The sequence below is a fragment of the Vicugna pacos genome, chromosome 27, assembly GCF_048564905.1.
Source record: "Vicugna pacos chromosome 27, VicPac4, whole genome shotgun sequence".
Classification (NCBI taxonomy): domain Eukaryota; kingdom Metazoa; phylum Chordata; class Mammalia; order Artiodactyla; family Camelidae; genus Vicugna; species Vicugna pacos.
The window spans coordinates 15730216-15745519 of record NC_133013.1 but is presented as its reverse complement, the minus strand read 5'-3'; the positions used below and the strand labels follow the sequence as shown (position 1 = coordinate 15745519).

At 46.3% G+C, this 15304-nt stretch overlaps 1 protein-coding gene across 1 annotated transcript in view; it reads right to left on the bottom strand.

Annotated features, from left to right (window-relative positions):
• Positions 1-15304, bottom strand: part of AGBL1 (AGBL carboxypeptidase 1) — a 645810-nt gene that overhangs the window by 496233 nt on the left and 134273 nt on the right. Inside the window, exon 7 of the mRNA XM_072950742.1 lies at positions 2237-2445. Within this exon, the coding sequence (XP_072806843.1) occupies positions 2237-2445 (209 nt within the window). The remainder of the gene's footprint in view (positions 1-2236; positions 2446-15304) is intronic.

The following is a 15304-nucleotide window of genomic DNA, read 5'->3' as shown; positions in this document are numbered from 1 at the left end:
TGTGACTTGCGGGCCTCCTCTGGCAGGAGAGGGGAGAGGACGGGGGGCAGCTCGAACTCCAGCACAGCTGCAGCGGCGTCTGTGTGCAGAGCACTCAGCTCAGGTGCCAGGGGGGCCCTTCGGGCTAGGGAAACCGGGCCACAAAGCACAGGGCCCGCCTCCACTCACATCCTGCTTCCACTCCCGACAGTGATTAGAAGCCAGGAGCTCGCTGTAAATTTGCTCAATTGAGCAGTCAAGGTCTTCACTGACCAGCTGAGGAGCTGCGTCTAACAGCCTGCTTCTAGGCTCATGGCCCCTTCCTCGCCTGGGCTTCACTTGGCATCTTCTCCACCCTCCTCTTATCACAGACATGTACCTCTGGGATCGCTGTCTTCTCCCTTTATTGCTCTTTTAGTTTTTAGTTTTTTTGTTTTTTTCTTCTTTTTTTAAAACTCAGAGCAGAGAAAGAGGCAATGATGTGGAAGGCAAGGGGCGAGGAGCTGGCTGAAGCACACAGCCAGGGGTGGGGGTGGGGGGTGGCCAATAGGCATCAGTAAGGCAGGGGGTGCTTCATGAGGGCTGGGAGAGGTCAGAGACTTGGCAGACACAAGCTTGCAAAGTACGGTGAAGCTTAGAAAAATGCAAAGCCCTCCCTCAGCCAGAGGAACAGAATGGAAAACGAAGCTATTTCATGACTGAGAAGCTCTGAAAGCTGTAATGATAGAGAGAAACCCAGAGGAGATAGCGGACAGAAAATTAGATATTGGTTTGCAGTGCAGTGTTATGTTATTGTTTAGAGGAGGGGAAAAGGCTATTTTTTTTTTTTAAGTGGGAAGTGTCTACAGATACTGTGGTTGGAAAACTGCACTCTCCTCGGACGACTCCGGTAGAGAGAAAAATGGGAGGGTGTCCAGAGAGGAGCACCAAGACCAGTGAAGGGAGTGCAGAGACAGACCGATGTGAGGACAGCAAGGAGCAGGCTGTGTGTGGAACTCGGCTGCCTTGGCCCCAGGAGAAGGCGGCGGAGCAGATGACGGGACTGGGGAGATGCTCACGTCATTCGCAGAGAGGACAGAAGTAGCCTCGCGCAATGGTATTTAACTTAGCCCTAATCAAGTGAAATTAAGGAACTTGTGACTTAGGTTGAAATCCAGGAAACCCTAGCCACGCACTCCCTGCAGATGAGGGACAGCCCTAGCAGGTGCAAGTCCCTTTGCCCAGGTGCCCTTCCTTGCAAACTTGGCATGACCACCTCCTTCAACAAGGCAAGTCTCAGCTTAGGTGTCACCTGCTCAGAGAAGACTTGAGCTTTCTCTAAGGAACACCTTCTTTCTGGTCACTCTCTCTCTTGCCTTCTGGGATAGCCCGCACTCTGTCTGTGGAGTGTGCATCTACTTTTACTTTAAACTAAATAACCTCCACACTCCTTGGTCTCTCTCCCTGTTACCTTTCCGAGACAGCCCACATTCTGCCCATGGAGCGTGTATCTCCTAAGCCGTTTTCCCTTCTGAGTGAGGCAGACTGCACTCTGTCTATGGAGTGTGTCTCTCTCTAAATAAACTTGCTTTCACTTTAAAAAAAAAAAGAAAAGCACGTTTCTGCACCTATGAGAGTCACTGCAGACCTAGGCCCTTACTCTACTGATTTCACAGAGGCATACGAAATTATCTTCTTCGCTGAATTCTTTGCTTCCTGAGTGTCTGACTCCCTGCTGTGATGTTTGCCCCCAAAGATCAGGGGTCTTATCTGTCATGTTTGCCACCACTAGATCCCAATAACAAATTATTATTCCAATAACTCCTCACACTCATGAAGCAGTTAAGTCATGGTATGTACCCTGCTAAGCACAAGACATTTTCATGTCAACTTGTTCAGGCCAAGCAAAAACCTAGATTCTTAACATATCCATTTTTTTGAAGAAGAAGAAACATGAGGCCCAGAGAAGCTGAGTGACTTCCCCAAAGGCTCACAGCTATAGCTGCCAGGGCTGGGATCTGAACCCAGGTTCTCTGGCTTTAAAGTCAACACTCTTAAGCACTGCACCACCCAGTGTGTACCCAACAACAAACGTGCATGGGATAAATGAACCGATCAACACACGTGTGAGTGAATGAATGAGGACTTGAATCCAGAACAGCTGCCCACAGAAGGCAGCTGAGGTTCCCCAGCTCTGTTGAGGGTGAGTCCTGAATGATGGCCTTCAGGAGTCATCTAGATGTCATCCAACTGCACAGGGAAGCCCCATGCTGATTACCTGTGTGGAGCTGAAGAGGATCTCCATGCCCTGAGCTGCCAGGAAGGCCTCCCTGCCAGACCGGAGGTTGGCAATATGCTTGAGGCAGAGCAGAAGCCCCCGGCGGATCATCACGTAGGAATTGGCAGTGTCGTGGCTGTGCCAGTCCTGATGCAGCCTGAGCAAGCTGGTGACGTAGCCTCTGTTCACGGCCCTGCGGCTGTTGGACTCTGAAACCAATAGGAAGGGGCAATGTCAATTACAGGCTCTCCTGGCCACGCCCACCTGACAATGTCCCAGTGTCCCTCCCACGAGATACTAATTAATTATAAAGGGAATAATAACTTTCCAGTGGAGAAAACTGGTGGATGTCACCTTAATCAAGTGATCAAAGTCAATAAGATGTAGCATCACTTCAGTATCACTTCACATCACTTCTATAGTATTCCTGCCCCAAATGCATAACTTGAATGTAGCCGTAAGGAAAATCAGCAAACCCAAAATGAGGGACATGCTGCAGAATATCTGATCTGTACTTCCCAAAACTGCCAAGGTTGTGAAAGGCAAAAAAAAAAAACAAACCAAAAACAAAAATCCTGAGGAATTGAGCTAACAGAGACTAAAAAGACATGGCACTTAAGTACAATATATAATTATAATTTAGATCCTGGGCTGGAAAACATTTTTTTCCTTTGCTACAAAAGGCATTAGTGAGGCAATTGGTAAAATCTGAATAAGGTCTGTAGATGAACCAACAGTATTGTATCAATGTTTATTTTTAGACTTTGATAAACTGTATTTATTGGAGGTGAATAGCCTTGATTTCAGCAAATTCACAACTGGACTATGTGAATGTCTGTAACTTATTCTCAAATAGTTCAGAAAAAAAGGATAATAGTGTTCAGGGGAGAGAGAAAGAAGGAGACAGAGAGGGATTTCTACTAGATTTCCATCCTCCTTGCCTAAATCTCAGCAGACGTGGGATACTGTCATTTGAGTTAAGAAACTATGAGGCTTAGAGTGGGAAGGAGAGGACCCTGAGTGAGAGACACAGACAGCATCTGGAAGGCTGTGCTGCGTAACCGATGCGTTGGGTATTTTCCCTTAAGAGAATGGAAGCCAGTTTGTGCATCACCAAGGGCTTGGCTCCACCCCAGAAAGGAACTCCTCAGAGTCAAGGCTACCCAACACGGTAGTGAGCAACCCGGCACTGACGTTATCTAGACAGAGGTTGGAAGTCCACCCCGCAGGGATGTGCGGGTGGGGCTTCCTCACATCTGACAGGGCGCGGTAACAGTGTGCTCTCAGAGTTCCCGTCACCTCTTCAACACCGTACCTTCTCTCTGTTAGATGAATGACCCTGATGAGGCCACCCGTGAAACCCATCTGATGGGATGGGTGGATGACTTCTTTCTTTTTCCTAAGATATAATGTAAATACTCTTTGAAAAAGCAAAGGGGGAAGAATAGTCCAAGATACCTCTCTCAACAGTCAACACATGCCACGTTTCATGTCAAACCCCTCCAGCTGCAGGGCTGGCGGACAGGTGTGTACCAGGTCAGATCCACCCAGAGGATGGCTGGTCCTCTCCGCTCCTGAGGACTAGGGGCACCTGCAGGACTCTAACCTGCTGGCTCTCAGACACAAACGCCCTCTGCCCTCTCACAACTGCATTTCCCTATTATCCAACCTGATCACTCTGGTTTATCAGACAATCTATGCTTCTGGCTGACTGTATGAGAGAGACCCCCGCCCCCCGCCCCGAGCTACAACTGGATAAACACAATTTCAGCCCAAGTCAGATTTTCCCCTAAAATCATTCCAGTGCACATGAGTTTTAAAAAAAAAAAAGGAAATGACTGCTTTTCCCCAAGGGTTTTCTCATAATATTAATGGAATTCTTTTTTTCTTTTCTGCTTGTTTGTCAAATTCTAAATGGTCAGGCTTGATTAAGCCCCACTGAGATTTTTGACCTCTTTGTGCAGTTACTTTTTTGGTTTTTTGTTTTTTTGGGTTTTTTTACTTTTTACAACGTTTCATTCAGCCATGACCCTGAACAGAGAGTGATGAGCTTTATTCATTCAGTGATGTGTTTGTGGAAGGTTTAAATCGCCTTCATTACCTCCTTTAATGCATTATTCTTTTGTACCAAAAATATTTCTCTCCTCAGCTGGTCCCAGCCACGAAGCACTGGAGTTCTTTTCTGCCTGAATGAGGTTCCGGCCTATCTAATATCTGATGTTTAAAAGAAAATTGAGGATTAAGTAGGAGGTATTAGAGAAAAGTATTGCCTGCTGAAAAGAGGAAAAAATGGCAAAATAAAAAAAGTGCTCAGAGGCCCCAGGGGCAGTGGGAGGTTAAGGACTTTTGTCTTTTATCTATTTTAAGGGTATGAGACTAATAATGTGTTATCCCCATGACCTTCATCCCCAACTTTTTGGGAGGGGAAGGGGGATAAAAGGGGAAAAAAAATCTTTAATTGTCTGAGAGAAAAATCCCTTATCAAATCCAACTGATTTTATTCATGATTTCCTGTTAATCTTCAACAAGCTATCATGTTTACTAACGTCTAAAACAGCTACCCCCCTCCCTGCCTGCATCCTAAATCAGTCAATCTTTCTCTGAGAACGGCTTGGGAGTTTTGCAAAAGTCAATAAGTATCTAAAATCCGATAAGAGGATATCCATCAAGGTGAGCAAATGTAGAGAGGAGATGAGGGTCCCTGGGGTCAGCAACTTGCAGGAGTTGGAGAAGATCTGAGAGGACGACACTGCTTCTCCAGGGAGGCCCAACAGAGAGGACAAAACGTGGGGTTTGTTTCCAACACTGTTTTGGGTGAGCTCAGGGTTTGGGGGTGGGAGAGGGCTCCCGGTCCCCAGCCCTCTTCCACATAGACCAGCAACAGGAAAGGTATAGCTCAGCAGGAGCGTGCTGGCCCAGCATGCACAAAGTCCTGGGTTTAATCCCCGGTACCTCCATTAAAAATAAACACATAAACCTAATTACCTCCCCCGCCCCCCAAAAAACAAACAAAACAGAGCAGCAGCACCCTAGTCTGTTTATATAAACGGCTTCCTCCTAAGATTTTCTTTGGAAAAAAGTTCCTGTTCCTTAATTTTTTATTTTTAATTTCCTAAGTAGATTGATTTATCTTAAACTGGTTGGAAGATGAGTAGAATGGACAGAGAGGAGTCCGAAAGCCTTTCATTTAACGCCTCACCCCCAACCAACCTCTAGCCCATCTGAAGGTGTTCTCAATGCCCCACCACCACCGCCCTCCCTCCGTCTCCACATGCCCCTCCCTGGTGGCCTCCTGCTGAAAGTCTTATCTGGCCAGTTTACCTGTGGCAAATACACAAACACATCCTTGCCTTCACCTCGAATTAACCCTCTTATGTCCTACAGTATTCTAAATTACATCCTCCTGAAGACGTATGTGTAGCTAATTCTCTAAAATGTGATCCAGCGATACCCTTTTTACCCCAGGTCTTTCTTCACGGAGGTTAAAATGATTTTCGTTAGTGCATCCCCCACTAATGCAGCAGATTTTCACACTTGGGGGGAGAAGGACAAAAAAAGGAAGAACATATGCCAAGATATCAATAGTACTTACGAGGGAGGAAAATATTTATGGTTCTATTTGCTTTGGACTTTTTTAACTCGATTTTGACTTCTCTGTAGTTTTTATTCCCCACGTAGTCTGCAATGAACTTTGACCATGAGGAGGAAAAAGATAGGTTCCTCCTTGACAGGAAGTCCACAGCTGCAAATGCTTGTGGGCAGGATAAGCTGTCCCCAGGTTGCCATAGCAACCAGCTCACTTTTTTTTTTTTTGTCTTACCCCATCCCTTTCAAAAGTGAATTACCTGCTCCACCCTGAAGGCATTTGAGATCATGCTCATCTCTATAAAGATGTGGGTCCTTTAACAGGAAAGCCTAGACGTCTCCCAGACTCCGAGATTGGATTTCTCATGGGGAATTTTCAGCCCGCAAGAGGCTGGTGGAGAAATGTTTGGTGACCCAGATTATTGTATCCCAGCATCCCAACGCTCTCTGCTACTGTTATTTGTCGAAACCAGAGAACATTTCCACTGCTGCTCTTTGCTTCCCACATCTGAGGAGTTCATCACCTCTTTTAGGGTAAACTGAGGACTAAACGTGGGAACGGACAGCAGAGTCATGGGCAGGATGCTTTAACAACCACAGCCCTGGGAACGAGGCACCCAAATTAGTGCAGACCTCCGAACTCATCTTTCCCATGCCCGGCACCCTGCACCACCTTGCTGGGCAGACCCTTCAGCGGTCTTCCTGGAGTCCCTGCACATGGCCATGAGCTTCCACTGCTTTCTAGCTGTGTGACCTTGAGCATGTTACTTCACAGTTATTATCACTAAGCCTTCACATGAGAAAAAAAAAACGAAAACTAATACGAATCACTTCCTCCTGTAACTGTTGAGAACATTAGAGAGAACGCACATGAAGTAGATAGCTCAATGCCTGGCTCATGATAAGCGCTCGATACCAGTTGCCTGTTGCAGTGGTCATGATACGCGTCATCTATGTATTACCCCAGCTCCCCCTCTGTCATTCTGGACAACAAGGCGCCAAATGCTCAGGACCTGAACACACTCCTCTGGACGGCCTCAGGCAAGAACAGGAGCTCCAGGGTCGCGTGGCTGCTCACTTGCACTTTGGCTCTACCATTTATCAGCTGTGTTACCTCGGTTACGTTACGTAGCCATGCTGGACTGTTATTTCCATCATGTGCAGATATGAAAGCCAGCTTTTAATAAGATAATTACAGCATCAGCCTTACAAGTCCTTGACAATGTTACGGAAACGACAGGCCAGTCAAGAAACAAGCACCACTCGGAGGGTTGGAGTACTTAGATGTATTACACTGGTGGGCTCAGAGGGGCTTCTGCTCCGAAGCTCTGAGCACCTCCAAGACGCGTGCGTGAGGTTTTATAGGGTAAAGTACAAGCTTGGGGTATTCGGCCAATAGGCATGGAACAGCTTTAGCAGCATGATCATCACAAAAGTGGAGGCAGGGAGGCAGCAAACCAACATTCCAAAGCCAGATATGTATCTTTGAAAACCCAGCTGGCTAGCAAAAAACATGAACAGCAAACTAACACTAATTAACTTAGATTTACAAGTTAGTCCAGCAGAACTCAGATCAGTATTCCGATACTTAGATTTGTGAGTTATCTTGTTAGACCAGCCCGGCTTTTCCTTCACAACAACACAGCCCAGCACCTGGCACCAAATATGTGCTCAAGAAACGGCAATCCCCTTCCCATGAGGATGACACTCAAATTTCACATACATTTCATCAGTGAGAACAGCTCAAGGAAAAGTTTCAAAATTAGTAGAATTTACAACCAGAGCCCTTCAATCCCCATGTAATGTAACTGACGTCTCACCCCCAAATGCCCACCCATTTTATGTGGTTGCCTATCTGTCCTTAGACACCCCAAAACATACATACTGATGATCATGCCCCGTGTTGTCCCAAGCGCCCTTATAGATGACCCCCATATGTAGACCTTTATAGTTCCGCTCTCTGGCAACGTTTACTTCAACTGGGTCCCATTACACTAAAGCTATCTTAAGACTGCTTACTGCTCTAAGATCCTCTTGACTGACAATGGCTAAGTGCATAAGGGCCCACCTTTGCTTTCGATAAACATATATGATAAAAATAAATACAAGGATTCCAAGACCCCTTCCTTCTAGAGAACAGAAATCTTCCCCAGCCACACAGCATATTATGACATCACTATTCCAAGAAATCCTGGCCCGGGGAGATTAAACAGCTTTATGAAATATCTTTATTTCCCTTTTTTGTTTCAGGAACTTGATGAACATTCGCCCATATGCACTTACTGACAGTTCAGCTAGCCCTTTTCAGGACAGTGGCCCCCTTCACAGAACAGAAGACCACTCAGCTGGGCCTATTAAACTCCGGTTGACTCCCCAAGGTTTGCTTCCAAACCCTCTCCTCACTGGGTCCCCCAGTGCTGAGCAATAACATCACAGACATTGCCTGATCTCAATCAGGACCTGACACTGAAAGACCCACGTGGAGCCCCAGCATTCACTCTCTCACCTACCACCCTAGAATTCCCTCTTTGGAGACATTACTACAACCCAAGGTAATGGTGACCTTACCTACAGCAAACAACCATCTTGCCTTTTCAACAGATTCTTTCCGTGGTCTTTTCAGGGAGTCAATTTAGAAGATGTTTCTGGACAAAGTAGGCTTTTACCAAGACTTCTAAATCATATTGCATGAACAACAAGCTGCCATTCTTTGCCACTGTAACACCAGTCACGATTATGGAGTATTTATTTACTGAACGTTTGCTATGCGCTCAGCACGGGGCTAATCGTTCGACATGATCGTCTCGTTTATCTCATGGAAATGCTTGGAGATACACATTATTTGCCTCCTCTTACAAATGAAGACACAGAGGCTGAGAGAAGTTAAACAACTTACTTAAGTCCCGAGAGCTTATAAATGGCATATCGAGGATTCAGATGGAATCCCCCATCTGCCTCCAAAGCTGACATCCCATATTGTTATCCCCAAAGCTCTTCAGGCAGCTTTGTCTAGATTACGCTGTTTTGCATCCAGATAAAGACCTTTAACGGTTACCAGGAGAACCAGCTTCTGGAGGTTTCTGAAAGGCTAAAGGGCAGAAAACCAGCCAGCGGAACACCCGAGGTGCTTGAGGGGAGTGGCTTTCAGCCAAACCTAACTTGGCTCAGCCCCTCCTCCCAACTCCCTCTTCCATCTTCTCCGCTCCCTCCAGGTCCCTAAATTGTGGTGACTGGTGATTTTTTTAATAGGAAACTCAAGAAGGTTTAGAGATCCAAATAAACAGCCAGTGGTTCTCCGGGCCACTGAAGGAGATGTCTGGGAGCCTTCCTGACAGCCGGCAGTGACTCCCCGAGGCCAGCCGGGAGGTCAGGCTCACCCGGGAGTGCAGGGAGAAGGAGCCAGGTCTCAGCCATTTCCTGCCCTGGCATCTGCAGTAGAGGCTCCTCTCAAAGGAGGATATGTGCTGAAACATAACTAATCTTAATGTCAGCAGTAATGGAAATTATACTCCATTATCATTAGCTCAAATAAGAATAATGATATTGAATTCGCTTGCAGGTATTTTTCTCTTTGCAAAATAGATACATTTCAGTAAACGTGGCTATAAAGTCAATTTGGGTTTTAAGCGAATCTTGTTTTCCCATTGACTGCCTCTTTAAAATTAAAGATGCTCTTCCCAAGCTCCAGGAAGAGCAGCTGAGAAGGGTGAGGGACCATCGATCCTTCATAGCATTGTTTTACATTTAGACTGGCCTACTGTTTATTGCTATTTTTAAAAAAATCACCAGCTCCTTCCAACACCTTCCCACAAACACATTCCCAAGCCACAGACATTTCTCCACTCTCCGGAAAGCCTCAGAAGCCACCCCTGCCTCATCCGCCACACACCCAGCTCCTCCTCTGGTCCTTGGAGTGTCCGATGTCTAAGGAAGAGTGTTAGACGGCAATGCTACAAGAGAAGGGGCCACTAACAGGGCCCTGCGCCAGACTCCAGGCGCATCCCATGTGATGAATCAATCTCATCTTGTACTTGATCCATCCTAAGGCACAGGTTTTTTTTTTTCACATTTTAGCATTTCCAAAATTAAGGTGCTTCTTACCAACGATGGTGTTTCAGTTATAACTGGCAGCATTTTTTCACTCTCCATGGCACATAAAAAGTGGTGCATCTGACAGTCAGTGACGTCTTAGATGTGAAGAAATAAGATTAATTTTTCAATATTTGGTTAGAAAAATTCTCCAAAATGAGCTGGTTCCCAGCAAAAGGTGATCACCCCAGAGGTTTGCTCAGCATATGCGAATAACCAGAGACAGCTGTCCTGAAAGCCAGATCTTGTGGTGGCTGGGCACATAGTAAATGATCCACTAAAAATGCACTCATACACCCCAACCCCAAGGCACCACCATTTATTCATTCAGCAAACACATTCAATTACTATGTGCCAGTATGTGCCAGGCACTATTGTAGGCACCAGGGGATCACAGCAGGAAATGAGGTGGACAAAGTCTCTGCTTTTAGGGGCTTGCATTCCCAAGGGGGAGTTGGAGGGACTCCTGGATGCAAATAGGCATGTGCACACACACACACACACACACACACACACACACACACACACACACTAGGTAACTTCCAGTAATGACAAGTGTTACAGTGAAAATAAAATAATGATGCTAGAGTGATTAGGTGGGGCGGGTACTTTAGGGGGTGGTCAGGGAAGACTCTGAGAAGAGGGCATTAGTGCTGAGAACTGAATACAGGGAGGAATCAGGGCATGAGAGATATGGGGGACAGAAAATTCTAGAAATCTTGAGAGCACAACAAATGGAAAAGCCCAAATTCGGTGAGTGCAAATAACAAAAAGTCCGCACACTCAAGCCAGGTGCAGAAAGTGAGGCGAGAGCAGCAGATGACTGAAAAGGAGGCAGAGACCCCCACCACTTTGACATTTATCACAGCGGATTGGGCCAAATCGCACGCGGGGCAGGGGGTGGGCAGACATGTCAGTCTCAGAGGTTCTCACTCTCCTTTTTGTTGCTTGTTTTTGACCTCTCTGTGAGAAAGCCCTCAGGAATGATCGTCTTTCTAAAGGTGCTCTCGGTGCCCCCCGCCCCCCGAGCCCATCTCCATCCAGAGTTTTCTTTTGCGTCTAGATTCTTGGTAGGGAGAGAAGCACTTGCTGGGCCCCAAAACATGCTACTGTCCCTTCTGGGTCACAGGTAACCTTCCCTCTGGTCTTGCTTTGCCATTTCCACTGTCAGCTCATCAGAAGGTGACGCGTAAAGAAGGAAGCCAGGATTTACGCCAGGAGGGAGGGAAACACAGCATTTCCTCCCCTGCCTCCCTCTGTCAGCGGCTGTGTGAGACACGTGTCTGTCGGTGGCCCTGACTGCTTCCGGCCGGAGTACAAACAATGCAGGCTGCGGGAAAACGAATCTGCACCGCGGTGCCAAACTGGTTCCCGCAGCATTGTGCCTCCAGGCCCTGAGTGTGCGCAGAGGAAGGCAAAGAGCGTGCACCTCTGTGCTCCTGGCTGGCTGCCCTTTGACCCGATATCATCATATAAAATCCCAGGAGCAGGGGTGAGCCTTGCACTTTCTCATCTTAACTCGACTCCTATCACCCACAACCCAGTCCTCTCTCCCACCCCCTGAAATGTGCCACGAGCAGCCTCCTGTAGGTCCCTCTGCCTCCAGCTCCCCTCCACTGCCCAGCACATCTCACGAACACGCACAACTCAATGCTGTCATCCTCTACTCAAAATAAATAAATAAATAAATAAATAAATAAATAAATAAATAAAGGTGATGGCTCCAGGGAAATCCAGAAGGTCTGTGGTTCTCTGGGTCTCCTTGTATGGGGGGTAGTGGTCGCCACGTGGTCCATGTGCCCCTGGGACTAGCAGGGAGGGCTAAGGACGAGGCTGAGCGGGGTCTCTCAGCCCCACTGCCACCAGAGCAGCCCCACCATCACCTGTTTAGATGCAGTGGCTCTGCAGAGGATTTCCTTTAAAAAACAAACTGTTTTATTTCTTTCAAATAAAAATAAAAGATTTGAAACCCTCTGGTAGTGGAATGAAGGGATGGATTTGAGTCCCAAGGTGCCCAGTACGCATCACACAATCTTGGGCCAGTCAGCCAAGCTCTCTGAACCTCAGCGTTTTCTCTGTGGAACAGTCTCCCAGCCTCGCACTACTGACATTTGGGGCTGGGTATTCTTTCTTGGGGTGTGGGTGGCAGGCAGCTGTCCTGTGCAACATAGGATGTTTTGCAGCATCCTGGCCTCCACCCACGTGATGCCAGGAGCACCCCCACTCCCTGCAGATGTAGCAACCAAAACTGCCTCCAGACCCCGCTAAATGTTCCCTGGGGACAAAATCGCTCATGTTGAGGACCACTGCTCTAGATGAGTTAAATATTTACATGTCTCGCAGGACTACGGTGAAGATTAAATGAGATGATACATGAAAAGGTGCTTTGTAAGCTGCTATTAGCAGAAGTCTGTAGGAAGCACCTGACTTACATCTTGACATAAACAAAGAATTGAACAGTCAATCCTGAATGTGAGAGGAAACTCTTGCCCCCCTTCAGAGCCCCAGAATGTTTATCTTTTTGTCTCTCTCTTTAAATCTTGGTGATACTTTGTCTCTGTCAATCCATAGCCAGTCATTCATTATGCCAGGGTGATAGGAATTCTAAAATCCAGAACATTTTAAAGCTCAGCAATGCTGGATGTTAACCTCTGATTCCCCAGAATGAAAACAAACTATGTAAGTGCGTGTGGACCAACTCAGTGGGCTGAAGCCACTGCATTCGTCTGTTTACTTTCTCCCTTTACTGAAAAAAAACTTCAAGGGAAGGCAGACACTGAAAACAATGATGTATCATTCAATGTTCAGGGAGATATTGGAAGATGGAATTACACTGCATCAGGCTTTACGCCCTTATATGGCCAATTCCTGAAAGTCTCCGTATTTTCCGAGAAGTGATGCTAGCAAAATGAGAGTTGATCTTTATGGAGATTTACTAGGACCTGGCACCATGCGCCCACTACAGCGACATCACTTTGCTTAAATGTTACTAATGATCCATGGACGGTGTCATCTTCCCTGCTTTACCCATGGGGAAACTATAGCATGGCGTCTTTAAGGAACACGCCCAGTGTGGCCACGGTTTGAATCCACAAGAGCCAGCATTTGTGACCCCTGTGCAAACACTATTCTCTCCCATGTCTCATCCTTCCAGAGACTAAGAGGTTTGAACTTTAAGCAAACACACACTACCTTCCTATGTGACCCTGAGCCTCCGTGAACAAACTGCACTGTTGTCAAAGCAACATGGCAGCCCAAACCTACAGGCAGAGAATCAGGCCAGAGGGAAAGCCCTGGAGACAGTTCTACCAAGTGTTAGAATGATGCCAGAGGACAGGATTAGAAACACAGAGTCCTGCCTGGGTGTGAGAGCCAGGATTGTCTGCAATCTTGTTACAACAATATTTTACGCAGACGACAGTTTCATGTCAAGCAGGGAAGATACACCACCACTGCTGACAGGTCTGTTAGACCCCATGTGGGTGCCCGGCGACAACCTGGCCATCTCGGGAAGGGGACTCACCATTCTGCCCATACTAACAACCATGGTCGTTTACACCAGCAGCTGACCCTCCTCATTTAATTAGGTTCAGCTTAATTGTTTAATGAGACCTCTTAGTCCCAAGACACTCAAAAGTTGCTTGACTAGGGATCAAGGATGAATACAACATTTTGGTTTCTCTCTGAGTCAAACGTCACAAGCTCTTCCTTGGGAGACCATTACACAGTAAAAATGAGCACACTTTCCCAACCTAAACGATGCACCTGCCCCATCTCTAAACTATAGTCTCTGACAACTCACTGAGCTCTGAAAGTGTCCCCTGAAAATGCTTCAGAGGGCTTCAAACTTGATTGCTCTGAGCCCCAAGGAACGTCTGTGGACATTCCTCAGTGTCAGCCAAGAGTCAGGGAGAGGACAGTTGACAAGAGGAAGACCAGGCTGTGATTCACTGGGCTCTCCCACTTCTGTTCCCGTTCTATCCGTTTCAAGTGTTGTCATCTCCTCAGCAGATTTCTTTTAAAAAAAAAAAATTCCTTCTTCTAAAGCATTCTCGAACTACTCCCCTTGTATAGACTGCCCATTTGGGGAAAACCAAACTGAAGTCAAGCACAATGACAAAGAACTAACTTAAGGTCACGCGCCCATCCAGAGAGTCCAGGTTTTACGAACTCCGCGTGGAAGGTGGGAATCATCTTTGAAATATGAAGATTTCCTGCTTTGGAGACCGTTACAACTGAGTTCAAATTTTAGCTTTCCACTTACCATTTGTGGGACCTTGGGAAAAAAATCATTAACCTCCCCTAACTACAACTTCCTCGGATGTAAAATAGGAATAAAAAGTACCCAGCGAAAGACATGGAAACAACCTAAATGTCCATCGACAGATGACTGGATAGAGAAGTCGTGGATTACTAGTCAGCCACTAAAAAAAGAAGATGTGGTATATTTATACAATGGAATACTACTCGGCCATAAAAAATAATAAAATAATGCCATTTGCAACAACATGGATGGACCTGAAGATTGTCATACTAAGTGAAGTAAGCTAGAAAGAGAAAGGAAAGTACCATATGAGATCACTTATATGTGGAATATATAAAAAAAAAGGAAGACACAAATGAACTTACTTACAAAACAGAAACAGACTCACAGACACAGAAAACAAACTAATGGTTATGAGGGGGGAAAGTGAGTGGGAAGGGCTAAACTGGGAGTTCAAGATTTGCAGATACCAACTACTATATATAAAATAGGTAAACAACAAGTTTCTACTATATAGTGCTGGGAACTATATTCAACATCTTGTAGTAACCTATAATGAAAAAAAGTATGAAAAGGAATGTATGTATGTATATGTATGACTGAGACGTTATGCTGTTCACCGGAAATTGACACAACATTGTAAACTGACTAGACTTCAATAAAAATAGTAATAATAATAAAGTACCTGGCAAGTGCCAGTGCTCTGTAATTAATAGTTACGATTGTTATTCATTCAAGGTACTCTAATCAGCAGTAATTTTCTTCCCGCTCCCCACCTTCCTGCCCTCTTCCTTCAGGGCTTGCAATGAACAGCTCATGAAACATATTATCAGATGGGATGCGGGATATCTGTGGACCATAGGAAGGCAGACAGGCATCTCCGTTAAGTCACGTCTTTGGCCTTGGCAGCGAAGGTGAGGAAGATACAGGTCATCACAAGGGTTCAAGGGAGTTGGGGAAAGGTGGCTGCAGGATTTCCTGCTGTTTACCAGAGACAGCCCTCAGTAAGCAGCCGGAGATGCTCCCTGCCCTCAGCAAGTCCCTCTCAATGATGCTAACCTCACCGGGAATGCAACAAATTCCAGCAGCTTTTTCAACCCCAGGGCTCTGCTCACCCTGCCTCTTTCCCG